The 19,100-nt window shown below is 35.3% G+C and overlaps 1 protein-coding gene across 1 annotated transcript; it reads left to right on the plus strand.

Annotated features, from left to right (window-relative positions):
- The first annotated feature begins 1,834 nt into the window (after positions 1-1,834).
- slc2a11l (solute carrier family 2 member 11, like) lies at positions 1,835-18,907 on the plus strand. Its single transcript, XM_058617682.1, has 12 exons — positions 1,835-1,924; positions 2,291-2,389; positions 2,529-2,689; positions 2,794-2,918; positions 3,035-3,164; positions 4,666-4,814; positions 5,342-5,529; positions 6,082-6,192; positions 17,497-17,598; positions 17,725-17,800; positions 18,453-18,580; positions 18,673-18,907. Exons 1-12 carry the CDS (start codon positions 1,901-1,903, stop codon positions 18,865-18,867), a joined length of 1,488 nt encoding a protein of 495 aa, XP_058473665.1. The 5' UTR covers positions 1,835-1,900; the 3' UTR covers positions 18,868-18,907.
- Positions 18,908-19,100: the final 193 nt, after the last annotated feature.

A 19,100-nucleotide genomic window follows, 5' to 3' on the forward strand; every position in this document is an offset into this window, starting at 1 on the left:
CACTGTTAGTTTGTATAAGCAGGAGACTGGAGTTGATTCTTTCCACGGAGCTTAAAAGAGAAGATCACACACATACACTTCTATGTGTTGCTCGCAGCGAGCGGTCGAACAAATAGACCCACAGCTGCTAAAAATAACTTCAATGCAACAATAAAGTCGACGAGGTTCAGCTGGTTTGCAGTTAAACAGCTGGTCTGTGTGTGAATAAATTCAGAGCTTTATAGAATGTGTTTGATACATTAGCAGATATACTACTCCTCGTCATAGGGGTGGATTTTGTCTTTCAAAACAAATCATATATATATATATATGATTTGTTTATGTATATATAGGCGTGAGTTCACTCAATGCTGATGAAGCTCCACACAACTCTCTCTGTTGAGCAGCTTTTCGATCCCATGTCAGTTTCATGTGAAGTTTAAGTTGCAAATGTGAAATCTACTGCTCAAAAACCATGGTTGTTCAGCAGTATGGCGTGTTAATTGCTCTGATAGTATTGCTTCACGGAGCCAATTTTCACACGAAGGACGCAGCGTACAAATACTGATGTGTTGTTTTGTTGTTATGCCAAACAGAGGCAGAATAATATCATCATCAACAACAAAAAGGACCAGCTTGACATACTTGGATGTAAAAATACTTTAGTTCTTTGCAGGAGTTTGGTGAGAAGCTCCAAGCCACTTCACAACACTTTGCATGGCTGTCTAAAGCTAAAAAACAAACAAAAATAAACCAGTCAGCCAGCACTGAAAGGCTTTCTCATTAACATGCCTTTATCTTTGTAATATGTTGAGAAAGCAGTGTATTACCTACAAACACACAACAGTGATATTCCTCTGCCTAAGAATGAAAATATGTATATTATTCTTTTTAAATGTTTCCTCCTGTCTGTTGTAAGCTAAAGAAACGTCTTCATGTGATGTAATCCCTGAAGCTAATCTTTAAACCCAGGGTTCAGTTAATTTGTGAAAGTCTGTTAGATTTTAAAGTGGGACAAAGAGGAGACACGTCTTTATCTTCACTTTTCCAGGTGGCTAAAGTTAGTGTTTCACAGTAGTTCAGTGCAGGTTTCCTCAAGCTTTTAAATAGATTGTGAGACAATAAATAATTTTTTTGTAGAGGCTGTTCAAAGTCTCTCATCATTCTTGTGTGAAAATCCTTCAGTAAACAGAAACAGAACACAAGCATGTACACATGCACACGCACAGGCACATCTTTGTGAGAACATACACTTTTATTTATTTATTTATTTATTTATTTATTTAACCAGAAGTCCCGTTGACACAAATTATTATTATTTAACCAGGTCAGATTAAAAAAACAGATTAAAAACTGTTAGGAATGCGTTCACTGGGACACTGAATAAATTTCACCCATCGTTGTTTTTCTTTCTTTTATTTATTTACAAAATGTTCCGTAGTACAACAATTACATGACGTTACATTTTATGTAATATTTTATCTTTGGCTTCTATGCTAAAGGCCCTTGCTCTAAACCAAACTAAATGCCTAATGCCAACTAATTTAACAAGGGTTAGTCTGTACTCTAACCAAGGCCACTTAATACCTAACCCTAACCTTAACCTAACCACGAGTCAAACTTAAATCAGTTCCTCAGAAAAGATTTTCTGCCTCATAAGGACCAGGTTTTGGTCTCCACGAGGGGGTCCCAACAAGGTTGGTGTTTGTGCCTCGAAAGGTTCTAACGAGGTCATAAATAAATAAACAAATAAATAAATGACCAAATACAAGAGCACAGCCTCCCTGTTGGAGAGAACTTTTGCTTTGTCACTTTTCATCGCACAAGGTTAATCATTTCAAGTCTCGGGCCACACCAGAGTCTCAAAGTGTGAACGTCTTATAACATTTTGGGACATGACAGTGACGACCAGACTTCAGCGATGACTCAGTACTTAAAACTCCTGGTAAGAAACATTTAACGTTTATTAATAATAAGCAACATCACCATCATGATCATTTATGTCTCGACCTCTCTCGGGATACACGTGTGACAGCCAGGGTTTCAATTAAAACTTAAAAAAAAAAAAAAAAAACTTCATTTTAATTAAATTGTCTATTTCATTAAAGGTTGTGACTGATTGCTTTGCTGTTCGCTGAGCCAACATAAAAAATTCAACACACAAATATGATAAATGCAAGCCTTGGGCTAAGTGTTAATGGGAATGTGGACTATAATAATAATAATAACAATAATAATTGGTAGAAAGGTTGTTCTTGTTGTTTATGTAAAGAAATGTTGCCTGTAAAAGTCAATTTCTCTTTTTCTGCAGTTAGACCTGCCTGTTGTAATAGCTACAATTTTTATCGCTGGCATAGGAGGCACGTTTCAGTATGGATTCTCTGTGTCTGTGTTGACTTCCCCTTCCGTTGTAAGTCGAACTACCAAACAAAATCAGCACATTTAATGATGTACAAGTGTGTTTTTGGGTTAACACACACCCAAGTGAGGTTAAAGTACAAGTGTATGTCACATGAACTTGGCACTAACTGTGCACGTGGTGTTTTCAGTTCATAATGGACTTGGTGAACGAAACGTGCGTGCAGAGGTACGGCGTCTCCTTGGAGTCGTGGCAGGTGTCTCTCATCTTTTCCTTCATTGTTTCCATTTTCTGCATCGGAGGGTTAGTGGGGTCGCTGGCGGCGAGTCCACTGGTGTCCAAATATGGCCGGTTAGTGATGCTGCTGCAGCTAATGTAGCATTAAAAAACTTATTTTTTTCAATTTTTGGATTATCTGCCTCAAACACGGACGTTTCTGTCTCCCTGCTCTACAGGAAAAGATGCCTTTTGTTAAACAACTTTGTGGCTATACTCGGAGCCTTGTTGATGCTCCTGAGCCAAAAAGCGCTCTCCTTTGAGATGATCATGGCGGCACGAATTCTCTATGGCATCAATTCAGGTAAATCTAGTATTACACCTCTATCACTTTCTATTTATACTCTTCAATGTCTTAGTTTCATTCAGATCATTTGTCAATAATTCCATGTGTCTTTCCCTTCTTGTGTACGCCTCCAGGAGTCAGTCTCTGTGCTCACACCATCTACCTCATTGAATGTGCGCCCAAGAGGCTGCGAGGAATGGTGGGCGTCACCGTCGCTACCTTCATCTCCTTTGGGAAGTTCTGCGGTCAGCTGCTGGGGATCAGGTAAGGAGTCCGGGCGTAACACACACTGTGCAGGGGAAAGGTGAGGGGATCAGGTGCTGGTCAGATCACATGACAGGTCAAGCGTGGGCTAAAGGAAAGCCGATCCGTCCATACCACTTTTTCCCCTCACATTGAAGTGACTTTTGGATGAATAGCATTTTGTACAGACGTTTAAAAAAAACAACAAAAAAACAACAACTCTAACTAGTAAATCCAGCTGACCGTGGTGATATTCTGACTGTTCCTCTAGCACCACCATGAGGATAACATTTACACTTCTTTGTGAAATGTAACAACAGTTTCCCTCAAGATGATTTGTAATGAAGTTTTATCAAGTCATCAGTTCTAATAATGACGACATCAGGATGCGGCAACATCTACAAAGAGTTAAATGACAGCTAAACAAGACATTTTTCTAAAATACTTGTATGAGGATGATTTGTGATGAATTGTGATGAATATGCTTTCTTAATCTGATAGGGTTGTGTTTTTTCCCCTTCTTTTCTTAAGTTATGTACCTCCACTCTTCTTTTCATTTTAATATTGAGAGGATATTTGTAAGTTTCAGATAAATATCGTGTATGTTTATTCTGTTTGAAAAGCATTTTACTTGCACAGTTTTGCTTGGACACTGTTCTCTTGTGTTTTCTTATCTGTCCTTTTTTTATTTAATTATTTAATGATCAAAATAACCTGGGTGTCTAGTCTGGTCAAGGGAGGAAAAAAGTGTTTAGTAAAGGGTTGGCAATATGATATTTCAATGAATTTCAAAGTAGAAGTGCTTGTTTTGATTTGGAAAAATGTATACTTCCCAATAATGACATATGAATCTATTAATATCAAAAGCAGAGAAATACATTAAAAAAAGTCAGTAAATAATAATGTGGACAACTGTGATTAAAACACCAAGCTCACAATTTAATGCTGAATGTAATACATTTAATAATTACAACCGAATGTCTTATTATTGCTACTAAGACTAATATATTTAGGGTCCGACCCTATTAAGACTGAAGGAATTATTCTTCTCTTTATTCTTCTTCTTTTTATTTTTCCTTGAAATTAATCCTTTCGTCTGAAAGTGGTTCGGTGAATGGGCGTCCAAAATTGGAAGTGTAAAAAGGGGCTGAAAACATTAACGTGCATCAACATGTTTATTAGGTTGCGGCGGTCAAAAAAGTCGATGAGGGCCTATGGTTACCCAACAGGTTGGCCGCCATCTTGGATTGAACGCCGACTCAGATTTTGGCAATTTTGCACCAATGGTATTTGTCCTAGAGCTTTAATAAGTATAATATTCTGTCTATATTCTATCACCTCATTGTGTGTAAATGAAGAGTAGGTCATGGGCACATGTAATCTATCGAGGGCCGCCCGTTTGACAGATCTGCTCTAAACATTCAAAAACATTATTACTGAGACTTGGATGCCTCCCTTTGTATGACTGATGATGATGATATTGCCACTGTTGCGTGATACTGAGCTGTTGTTGCTCTTGCAGTGAATTACTTGGTACAGCAGAGAGATGGCCATGGCTGCTCGGTTTCAACGGCTTCACGGCGTTACTTCAGCTCGCCACACTTCCCTTCCTTCCAGAGTCTCCCAGCTTCCTGCTCCTGAACAGAGGAGATCGTCAGGCCTGTGAGAACGGTACGAAAAGCTCTCAATCTGGCCTCCCCTTCTTAATGGGAAGTTTCAAGCTATTTTACTGTAGAATTTACAAGTGAATTAAAGTTTAACTCAGCTCAATGTTTAATAATGATGACATAATGTCCTACAGCAAGAAAATCCATTAAGGGACTGCTCCTAAAGGCTCCCTGTTCATATCAGAGCTGCCCAGGCCATTAAGTTTTTAGGTTTAGCTTTAGGTTTTTGCTTTTTTTGCTTGGGATTTCAAAATTACTTCAAGGGAACAGTGCTAACCACTACTCCACCGCATGGACCGTGCTTTTTAGTGGTTGATTTTAATTTATTTAAATTTTACCCTGTATTTTAAGTGTCTACAAGTGTCTAAATAAACATTGAACCTGATCTTATTGTTCAACTCAAAGGTACATTACACCCAAATATTACTTTTTCCCAATACTTTATCATTTGTAGAAGAACATTACTGGGATTGTCTCAATAAACAATGATCATCACCACCTAAATCTGGTGCTTCGCTCTTTGACCCTCAGCTTTGAGGAAGCTGTGGGGCAACAATGACTACACCAGGGAGATGGACGAGATGATGAAAGAGAACGTTTCCATGCAGAACGTCAGCAGCCGCTCACTGATGGACCTGTTTCGGGACAAAAGTATGCGCTGGCAGCTCATCACCATCATCATTACCTTCATTGGACTGCAGCTCTGTGGCATCAATGCTGTGAGATTTCACCACCTCTTTAAACTTATGCAACATAATAATGATCAACTTTGTGTCAAACACATGCTGTGGTTTATTATGCAGATACTGGGATGTAAGATTGTCACACAAATGTTTTACAGTGTTTGGGTAACACTTTACTTTACTTTGTCTAATGCAGTTTATAGCTTGGGAATAACCATGGCAATAGCATGGTAATATGTCAGTCACACCACATCATTTCTAAAGTAATGTTCAGGTTAAAGGCTGGTGATGATAATGATAACTACCTTCACATGAACATTTCTTTTGTGAATCTAATTTGATAATTACCAGATTATGAACTTGAATGAATCCTCCCTGATGTCCCGTACACACACACACACACACACATTTTTTAAATTGTTATTACCAAACTATGACCGTAGAAATAAGATGTTTTTTTTTTACAACACATTCTCACATGAGGAGTATTATATGACCATGTTATTGCTGTACTGTGATGATAAGAAGCATTACATGTATTTGTACATGTACAAAACATTTCGATAATCCAAAGTCTTCACTCCACAGGTGTACTTTTACTCTTTTGATGTGTTTCGTGCAGCAGGAATCCAGGAGCAGCAGTTACGTTACGCTGCTTTGGGGACAGGGCTGTGTGAGGTGACCGCCTCTTTTGCTTGTGTAAGTAACATTCTTCGTTGAGAAATCACCACGTTCATCTCAATTAGGACATTATCGGATATATTTTAGTTTTCCCAAAATACAGTGTTTTGCAATGTTTAACCCTAACCCTTTTCACAATAGGAATGAATGAAGAAATCTTTTCATACATCTTTCAACTCCTTCTACTCACTCATACTTCCACTTAGTATGAGTACTATACTGTGACTTTTTGGGTGATTTTAGTCGACATACTATACTATTATGATGTTTTGGTGTCATTTTGAACGACATACAAAGACAAAATCACCCAAAAAGGTCACAGTTTTGTATGTTATCCAAAATTACCCAAAAAGGTCATACTTTAGTTTGTCGTCCAAAATGTGACAAAAAAGTCATAGTTTATTATGTCTTCCAAATGGTATGGACGACATATTAACCTATGGCTTTTTTGACTGAATTTGGACGACATACTATACTATGATGTTTTAGTGTCATTTATCAACATACAACAGAACAGTCCATAAGGTTGGTGTAGTGGTAAAACTCTTGCCTTTTACACAACAGACCCGGGTTCAAGCCCTTTTTGGAACAACTATTCTCTCCAACCTCTCCCCGTGCTGGGATGTATTGTTGTCATTTATGACGACAAACTATACTATGACTTCTTTTACATATTTTGTACGACATACTATACTATGACTTTTTTGACTGATTTTGGACGACATACTATACTATGACTTTTTTGACTGATTTTGGATGAGATACTATACTATGACCTTTTTGACTGATTTTGGACGACATACTATAGTATAATGTTTTTGACTGATTTTGGACGACATACTATACTATGACTTTTTTGACCGATTTTGGACGACATACTATAGTATGTCATTTTGACCAATTTTGGACGACATACTATACTATGTCTTTTTGGACCGATTTTGGACGACATGCTATTCTATGACGTTTTTGACTGATTTTGGACGACATACTATACTATGACCTTTTTGACTGATTTTGGATGACATACTATACTATGACTTTTTTGACTGATTTTGGACGACATACTATATAGTATGTCATTTTTGACCGATTTTGGACGACATACTATACTATGACTTTTTTGACCGATTTTAGACGACATACTATACTATGACTTTTTTGACTGATTTTGGACGACATACTATACTATGACCTTTTTGACTGATTTTGGACGACATACTATAGTATGACTTTTTCTTTTACATATTTTGTACGACATACTATACTATGACTTTTTTGACTGATTTTGGACGACATACTATAGTATGACTTTTTCTTTTACATATTTTGTACGACATACTATACTATGACTTTTTTGACTGATTTTGGAACGACATACTATACTATGTCATTTTTTACTTATTTTGGATGAGATACTATACTATGACCTTTTTGACTGATTTTGGACGACATACTATAGTATAATGTTTTTGACTGATTTTGGACGACATACTTTACTATGACTTTTTTGACCGATTTTGGACGACATACTATAGTATGTCATTTTTGACCAATTTTGGACGACATACTATACTATGTCTTTTTGGACCGATTTTGGACGACATGCTATTCTATGACGTTTTTGACTGATTTTGGACGACATACTATACTATGACCTTTTTGACTGATTTTGGACGACATACTATACTATGACCTTTTTGACCGATTTTGGACGACATACTATACTATGACTTTTTTGACTGATTTTGGACGACATACTATACTATGACGTTTTTGACCGATTTTGGACGACATACTATACTGTGACGTTTTTGACCGATTTTGGACGACATACTATATATACTGTGACGTTTTTGACCAATTTTGGACGACATACTATACTATGACGTTTTTGACCGATTTTGGACGACATACTATACTATGACGTTTTTGACCGATTTTGGACGACATACTATACTATGACTTTTTTGACTGATTTTGGACGACATACTATACTATGACATTTTTTACTTATTTTGGATGACATACAATACTATGACTTTTTTGACCGATTTTGGACGACATACTATAGTATGACGTTTTTGACAGATTTTGGACAACATACTTTAGTATGACGTTTTTGACCGATTTTGGACGACATACTATAATATGACGTTTTTGACCGATTTTGGACGACACTATACTATGACTTTTTTGAACGATTTTGGACGACATACTATACAATGACGTTTTTGACCGATTTTGGACGACATACTAACTATGACGTTTTTGACCGATTTTGGACGACATACTATACTATGACATTTTTTACTTATTTTGGATGACATACTATACTATGACATTTTTTACTTATTTTGGATGACATACAATACTATGACTTTTTTGACCGATTTTGGACGACATACTATAGTATGACGTTTTTGACAGATTTTGGACAACATACTTTAGTATGACGTTTTTGACCGATTTTGGACGACATACTATACTATGACGTTTTTGACCGATTTTGGACGACACTATACTATGACTTTTTTGAACGATTTTGGACGACATACTTTACTATGACGTTTTTGACAGATTTTGGACGACATACTATACTATGACGTTTTTGACCGATTTTGGACGACATACTATACTATGACGTTTTTGACCGATTTTGGACGACATACTAACTATGACGTTTTTGACCGATTTTGGACGACATACTATACTATGACATTTTTTACTTATTTTGGATGACATACTATACTATGACATTTTTTACTTATTTTGGATGACATACAATACTATGACTTTTTTGACCGATTTTGGACGACATACTATAGTATGACGTTTTTGACCGATTTTGGACAACATACTATAGTATGACGTTTTTGACCGATTTTGGACGACATACTATACTATGACGTTTTTGACCGATTTTGGACGACACTATACTATGACTTTTTTGACCGATTTTGGACGACATACTATAGTATGACGTTTTTGACCGATTTTGGACGACATACTATAGTATGAACTGTTTTACTTATTTTGGACGACATACTATACTATGACGTTTTTGACCGATTTTGGACGACATACTATACTATGACGTTTTTGACCGATTTTGGACGACATACTATACTATGACTTTTTTGACCGATTTTGGACGACATACTATACTATGACTTTTTTGACCGATTTTGGACGACATACTATACTATGACTTTTTTGACTGATTTTGGACGACATACTATACTATGACATTTTTTACTTATTTTGGATGACATACAATACTATGACTTTTTGGACGACATACTATAGTATGACTTTTTTGACCAACTTTGGACGACATACTATACTATGACGTTTTTGACAGATTTTGGACGACATACTATACTATGACTTTTTTGACAGATTTTGGACGACATACTATAGTATGACTTTTTTGACCAACTTTGGACGACATACTATACTATGACGTTTTTGACAGATTTTGGACGACATACTATACTATGACTTTTTTGACAGATTTTGGACGACATACTATACTATGACTTTTTTGACAGATTTTGGACGACATACTATACTATGACTTTTTTGACAGATTTTGGACGACATACTATACTATGACGTTTTTGACAGATTTTGGACGACATACTATACTATGACGTTTTTGACAGATTTTGGACGACATACTATACTATGACGTTTTTGACCGATTTTGGACGACATACTATACTATGACGTTTTTGACCGATTTTGGACGACATACTATACTGTGACGTTTTTGACCAATTTTGGACGACATACTATACTATGACGTTTTTGACCGATTTTGGACGACATACTATACTATGACGTTTTTGACCGATTTTGGACGACATACTATACTATGACTTTTTTGACTGATTTTGGACGACATACTATACTATGACATTTTTTACTTATTTTGGATGACATACAATACTATGACTTTTTTGACCGATTTTGGACGACATACTATAGTATGACGTTTTTGACCGATTTTGGACGACATACTATAGTATGAACTGTTTTACTTATTTTGGACGACATACTATACTATGACGTTTTTAATTAAATTTTGGACAACATACTTTAGTATGACGTTTTTGACCGATTTTGGACGACATACTATACTATGACATTTTTTACTTATTTTGGATGACATACAATACTATGACTTTTTTGACCGATTTTGGACGACATACTATAGTATGACGTTTTTGACAGATTTTGGACAACATACTTTAGTATGACGTTTTTGACCGATTTTGGACGACATACTATACTATGACGTTTTTGACCGATTTTGGACGACACTATACTATGACTTTTTTGAACGATTTTGGACGACATACTTTACTATGACGTTTTTGACAGATTTTGGACAACATACAATACTATGACTTTTTTGACCGATTTTGGACGACATACTATAGTATGACGTTTTTGACAGATTTTGGACAACATACTTTAGTATGACGTTTTTGACCGATTTTGGACGACATACTATACTATGACGTTTTTGACCGATTTTGGACGACACTATACTATGACTTTTTTGAACGATTTTGGACGACATACTTTACTATGACGTTTTTGACCGATTTTGGACGACATACTATACTATGACATTTTTTACTTATTTTGGATGACATACAATACTATGACTTTTTTTACTTATTTTGGATGACATACTATACTATGACATTTTTTACTTATTTTGGATGACATACAATACTATGACTTTTTTGACCAATTTTGGACGACATACTTTACTATGACGTTTTTGACAGATTTTGGATGACATACAATACTATGACTTTTTTGACCAATTTCGACGACATACTTTACTATGACGTTTTTGACAGATTTTGGACAACATACTATACTATGACGTTTTTGACAGATTTTGGATGACATACAATACTATGACTTTTTTGACCAATTTTGGACGACATACTATACTATGACGTTTTTGACAGATTTTGGACAACATACTATACTATGACGTTTTTGACAGATTTTGGACGACATACTATACTATGACGTTTTTGACCGATTTTGGACGACATACTATACTATGACTTTTTTGACTGATTTTGGACGACATACTATACTATGACATTTTTTACTTATTTTGGATGACATACTATACTATGACATTTTTTACTTATTTTGGATGACATACAATACTATGACTTTTTGGACGACATACTATAGTATGACTTTTTTGACCAACTTTGGACGACATACTATACTATGACGTTTTTGACAGATTTTGGACGACATACTATAGTATGACTTTTTTGACAGATTTTGGACGACATACTATACTATGACGTTTTTGACCGATTTTGGACGACATACTATACTATGACTTTTTTGACTGATTTTGGACGACATACTATACTATGACTTTTTTGACAGATTTTGGACAACATACTATACTATGACGTTTTTGACAGATTTTGGACGACATACTATACTATGACGTTTTTGACAGATTTTGGACGACATACTATACTATGACATTTTTTACTTATTTTGGATGACATACAATACTATGACTTTTTGGACGACATACTATAGTATGACTTTTTTGACCAACTTTGGACGACATACTATACTATGGCGTTTTTGACAGATTTTGGACGACATACTATAGTATGACTTTTTTGACCAACTTTGGACGACATACTATACTATGGCGTTTTTGACAGATTTTGGACGACATACTATATAGTATGACGTTTGTGACCAACTTTGGACGACATACTATACTATGACGTTTTTGACAGATTTTGGACGACATACTATACTATGACTTTTTTGACAGATTTTGGACGACATACTATACTATGACTTTTTTGACAGATTTTGGACGACATACTATACTATGACTTTTTTGACAGATTTTGGACAACATACTATACTATGACGTTTTTGACAGATTTTGGACGACATACTATACTATGACATTTTTTACTTATTTTGGATGACATACAATACTATGACTTTTTGGACGACATACTATAGTATGACTTTTTTGACCAACTTTGGACGACATACTATACTATGGCGTTTTTGACAGATTTTGGACGACATACTATAGTATGACTTTTTTGACAGATTTTGGACGACATACTATATAGTATGACGTTTGTGACCAACTTTGGACGACATACTATACTATGACGTTTGTGACAGATTTTGGACGACATACTATACTATGACGTTTTTGACCGATTTTGGACGACATACTATACTATGACGTTTTTGACCGATTTTGGACGACATACTAACTATGACGTTTTTGACCGATTTTGGACGACATACTATACTATGACGTTTTTGACAGATTTTGGACGACATACTATACTATGACTTTTTTGACTGATTTTGGACGACATACTATACTATGACTTTTTTGACAGATTTTGGACAACATACTATACTATGACGTTTTTGACAGATTTTGGACGACATACTATACTATGACGTTTTTGACAGATTTTGGACGACATACTATACTATGACATTTTTTACTTATTTTGGATGACATACAATACTATGACTTTTTGGACGACATACTATAGTATGACTTTTTTGACCAACTTTGGACGACATACTATACTATGGCGTTTTTGACAGATTTTGGACGACATACTATAGTATGACTTTTTTGACCAACTTTGGACGACATACTATACTATGGCGTTTTTGACAGATTTTGGACGACATACTATATAGTATGACGTTTGTGACCAACTTTGGACGACATACTATACTATGACGTTTTTGACAGATTTTGGACGACATACTATACTATGACGTTTTTGACCGATTTTGGACGACATACTATAGTATGACTTTTTTGACAGATTTTGGACGACATACTATAGTATGACTTTTTTGACCAACTTTGGACGACATACTATACTATGACGTTTTTGACAGATTTTGGACGACATACTATACTATGACTTTTTTGACAGATTTTGGACGACATACTATACTATGACTTTTTTGACAGATTTTGGACAACATACTATACTATGACGTTTTTGACAGATTTTGGACGACATACTATACTATGACGTTTTTGACAGATTTTGGACGACATACTATACTATGACATTTTTTACTTATTTTGGATGACATACAATACTATGACTTTTTGGACGACATACTATAGTATGACTTTTTTGACCAACTTTGGACGACATACTATACTATGACGTTTGTGACAGATTTTGGACGACATACTATACTATGACGTTTTTGACCGATTTTGGACGACATACTATAGTATGACTTTTTTGACCAACTTTGGACGACATACTATACTATGACGTTTTTGACAGATTTTGGACGACATACTATAGTATGACTTTTTTGACAGATTTTGGACGACATACTATATAGTATGACGTTTGTGACCAACTTTGGACGACATACTATACTATGACGTTTTTGACAGATTTTGGACGACATACTATACTATGACGTTTTTGACCGATTTTGGACGACATACTATACTATGACGTTTGTGACAGATTTTGGACGACATACTATACTATGACGTTTTTGACCGATTTTGGACGACATACTATACTATGACGTTTTTGACCGATTTTGGACGACATACTAACTATGACGTTTTTGACAGATTTTGGACGACATACTATACTATGACGTTTTTGACAGATTTTGGACGACATACTATACTATGACTTTTTTGACTGATTTTGGACGACATACTATACTATGACTTTTTTGACTGATTTTGGACGACATACTATACTATGACGTTTTTGACCGATTTTGGACGACATACTTTAGTATGACTTTTTTGACCAACTTTGGACGACATACTATACTATGACTTTTTTGACCGATTTTGGACGACATACTATACTATGACGTTTTTTACTTATTTTGGATGACATACAATACTATGACTTTTTTGACCGATTTTGGACGACATACTATAGTATGACGTTTTTGACCGATTTTGGATGACAGACTATCCTATGCTGTTTAAGTGTCATGTAGGACAACATACAGCAACTTGAGCCCATAAAGTTGGTGTAGTGGTAAAACTCTTGCCTTTCAGACAAGAGACCGGGGTTCTAGTCCTGTTTGGAACAACTGTTCCCTGCAACCTTGGGGGGTATTGTTGTCATTTTGGACAACATACTTTAGTATGACGTTTTTGACCGATTTTGGACGACATACTATAGTATGACTTTTTTGACAGATTTTGGACGACATACTATACTATGACGTTTTTGACAGATTTTGGACGACATACTATAGTATGACTTTTTTGACCAACTTTGGACGACATACTATACTATGACTTTTTGACCGATTTTGGACGACATACTATACTATGACGTTTTTGACCGATTTTGGACGACATACTATACTATGACGTTTTTGACCGATTTTGGACGACATACTATACTATGACGTTTTTGACCGATTTTGGACGACATACTATAATGACGTTTTTGACAGATTTTGGACGACATACTATAGTATGACGTTTTTGACCGATTTTGGACGACATACTATACTATGACGTTTTTGACAGATTTTGGACACATACTATAGTATGACTTTTTTGACCGACTTTGGACGACATACTATACTATGACTTTTTTGACCAATTTTGGACGACATACTATACTATGACGTTTTTGACAGATTTTGGACGACATACTATAGTATGACGTTTTTGACCGATTTTGGATGACATACTATACTATGACGTTTAAGTGTCATGTAGGACAACATACAGCAACTTGAGCCCATAAAGTTGGTGTAGTGGTAAAACTCTTGCCTTTCAGACAAGAGACCGGGGTTCTAGTCCTGTTTGGAACAACTGTTCCCTGCAACCTTGGGGGGTATTGTTGTCATTTTGGACAACATACTTTAGTATGACGTTTTTGACCGATTTTGGACGACATACTATAGTATGACTTTTTTGACAGATTTTGGACGACATACTATACTATGACGTTTTTGACAGATTTTGGATGACATACTATAGTATGACTTTTTTGACCAACTTTGGACGACATACTATACTATGACTTTTTTGACCGATTTTGGACGACATACTATACTATGACGTTTTTGACAGATTTTGGACGACATACTATAGTATGACTTTTTTGACCGACTTTGGACGACATACTATACTATGACTTTTTTGACCGATTTTGGACGACATACTATACTATGACGTTTTTGACCGATTTTGGACGACATACTATACTATGACGTTTTTGACCGATTTTGGACGACATACTATACTATGACGTTTTTGACCGATTTTGGACGACATACTATACTATGACATTTTTTACTTATTTTGGACGACATACTATACTATGACGTTTTTGACCGATTTTGGACGACATACTATACTATGACTTTTTTGACTGATTTTGGACGACATACTATACTATGACATTTTTTACTTATTTTGGATGACATACAATACTATGACTTTTTTGACCGATTTTGGACGACATACTATAGTATGACGTTTTTGACCGATTTTGGACGACATACTATAGTATGAACTGTTTTACTTATTTTGGACGACATACTATACTATGACGTTTTTGACAGATTTTGGACAACATACTTTAGTATGACGTTTTTGACCGATTTTGGACGACATACTATACTATGACATTTTTTACTTATTTTGGATGACATACAATACTATGACTTTTTTGACCGATTTTGGACGACATACTATAGTATGAACTGTTTTACTTATTTTGGACGACATACTATACTATGACGTTTTTGACAGATTTTGGACAACATACTTTAGTATGACGTTTTTGACCGATTTTGGACGACATACTATATATACTATGACGTTTTTGACCGATTTTGGACGACACTATACTATGACTTTTTTGAACGATTTTGGACGACATACTTTACTATGACGTTTTTGACCGATTTTGGACGACATACTATACTATGACATTTTTTACTTATTTTGGATGACATACAATACTATGACTTTTTTTACTTATTTTGGATGACATACTATACTATGACATTTTTTACTTATTTTGGATGACATACAATACTATGACTTTTTTGACCAATTTTGGACGACATACTATACTATGACGTTTTTGACAGATTTTGGACGACATACTATAGTATGACTTTTTTGACCGACTTTGGACGACATACTATACTATGACTTTTTTGACCGATTTTGGACGACATACTATACTATGACGTTTTTGACCGATTTTGGACGACATACTATACTATGACGTTTTTGACCGATTTTGGACGACATACTATACTATGACGTTTTTGACCGATTTTGGACGACATACTATACTATGACGTTTTTGACCGATTTTGGACGACATACTTATACTATGACGTTTTTGACAGATTTTGGACAACATACTATACTATGACTTTTTTGACCGATTTTGGACGACATACTATACCATGACTTTTTTGACAGATTTTGGACGACATACTATACTATGACGTTTTTGACCGATTTTGGACGACATACTATACTATGACGTTTTTGACCGATTTTGGACAACATACTATACTATGACTTTTTTGACTGATTTTGGACGACTTACTATACTATGACCTTTTTGACTGATTTTGGACGACATACTATACTATGACTTTTTTGACTGATTTTGGACGACATACTATAGTATGTCATTTTTGACCGATTTTGGACGACATACTATACTATGACTTTTTGGACCGATTTTAGACGACATACTATACTATGACTTTTTTGACTGATTTTGGACGACATGCTATACTATGACATTTTTTACTTATTTTGGATGACATAAGATACTATGACTTTTTTGACCGATTTTGGACGACATACTATAGTATGACTTTGGGTGATTTCGGATGACGTACTATACTATGATGTTTTAGTGTCATTTAGGACAACATACAACAGAAACAGTCCATAAGGTTTGACATACTATACTTTGACTTTTTTTCACATCTTGGACGACATACTAACCATGACTTTTTCATTCTCTGAAATCACCCAATATGTCATAGTATATATTCTATGTTTTTTTTTTTTTGGTGTGATGTAATGTCACACAAATCACCCAAAAATGCTGGTAATTTCACATCACTTTTATGGTCCATTAGTGGCTTTGAACGTTTGGTGTAATATCCTGTCCCTTCTCTAGTCAGAAAACATCTTGTGCAGTTATTTCTTCCTTATTTGGTCGGCTGGTGAAATTGTGTTCAATATTGCAGTTCTTGATTATCGAGAGCATAGGGAAGAAGGTGCTGCTGTTCAGAGGATACATGATTGTGTCTGTGATGCTGGTTCTCATCACCATCACTCTGTCCCTACAAGTGAGTTACCACTAAATCATTGACTGCAGTATAGCTCTACATATTATGATGCTCAAAACACGAGTAACAGTAAATTAAATCACTCATAAATTTAAGAAATCAACAGATTATATTTTTTTCCCTCAGGATTACGTCTTTTGGATGCCATACTGCAGCATGGTCCTCATTTTCTTATTCATTGTGTCTTTTTCTTCTGGACCAGGTATGATTACCTATATGTAATAATAGATACGTATATACAGTATGGTTATATATATATATATATATATATATATATATATATATATATATAATATGTCATATTCATAATGTTTTATATATATATGTATATATACATATATATATAAAACATTATGAATACGATTAATAAGAACATAATTCTGTACAGAATGTGCTGATATAGGAGTGTGCATAATATTGTTATGTGTAGTTAATCAAGGATTTAAAGGTCCACTGTGTAAGAATTTGAGTTTTGCAGATTGCGATCTGAGGACCCCTCCAGTCACTCCTTCATTCTCAAGTGTGTGGGGAAACTGCAGTGGCCTTTGCATACCAGAAAGGATGTTTATTTACCCAATTCTTTATTTGGGTATTAAGTTTCTGCTTCAAAATGTATTATCACACACACATTTGATTGTTCAGGCTACCATACAAACATGGCAAGCACAAGATGGCGGTCTCCAAAAAGCAAGGCCCTTTGCCTTAAGTACATATGAAAACTGAAACGATTGCACTCTTAAACAAACATACTTATACTTATGGGAAGTAGATTCAACCTCTGTGAATATACTATTAAATGTTACACATTGGACATTTTATTATTTCCTGAGATGTAAAATGTTCTTGTCTCTCAGCTGGAGTCATAGCTCCTCTTCCAGGAGAAATCTTAACTCAGTCTTATAAATCAGCTGGATATACACTGGCCTGCACTCTCAACTGGACAAGCCTGTTTTTGTTGGGGATGGTCTTCCCTTTCATTGTAGTAAGCACCATTTCTTTCTCTATGAAAACTGTTGGACTGAAGGTGAATTGTGTTAACACTAACTCACACATTTAAAATCCTTCTTTTTCCAGCGGTATCTGGGTGCCTTCTGCTTCCTCATATTTCTGTTCTTCTGCATGATCTGTGGTCTGTACACGAGGTTCAATGTTCCTGAGACCAAGAATAAAACTGCACTGGAGATCGCTGCAGAGTTTGAAAAGATGCACACCAAAAAATCCCCAGAACCAGACCTCAGTGTAATCAAAATATGTGAGAGTAAACTCTGATTCTATTTAAATAAACTGGCAATCACGTGGCTGCAGGAAATTGCTTTGTTTATGTGTGTGTATTGTATGGTTATATTTGTGAGGACTAAAAACAATGTATAAACTGTGAGGGCATTTTGGGAAAATGGGTTAGACATGGACCATTTTAGCTGTTTTTTCAGGCTTTATCCATTTAATGCAACTATATACTTATTTCCTACTAAATATAGTTTCCATTCAACATTGAACTCCTC

The sequence above is a fragment of the Solea solea genome, chromosome 19 (genome assembly GCF_958295425.1).
Source record: "Solea solea chromosome 19, fSolSol10.1, whole genome shotgun sequence".
Taxonomy (NCBI): Eukaryota; Metazoa; Chordata; class Actinopteri; order Pleuronectiformes; family Soleidae; genus Solea; species Solea solea.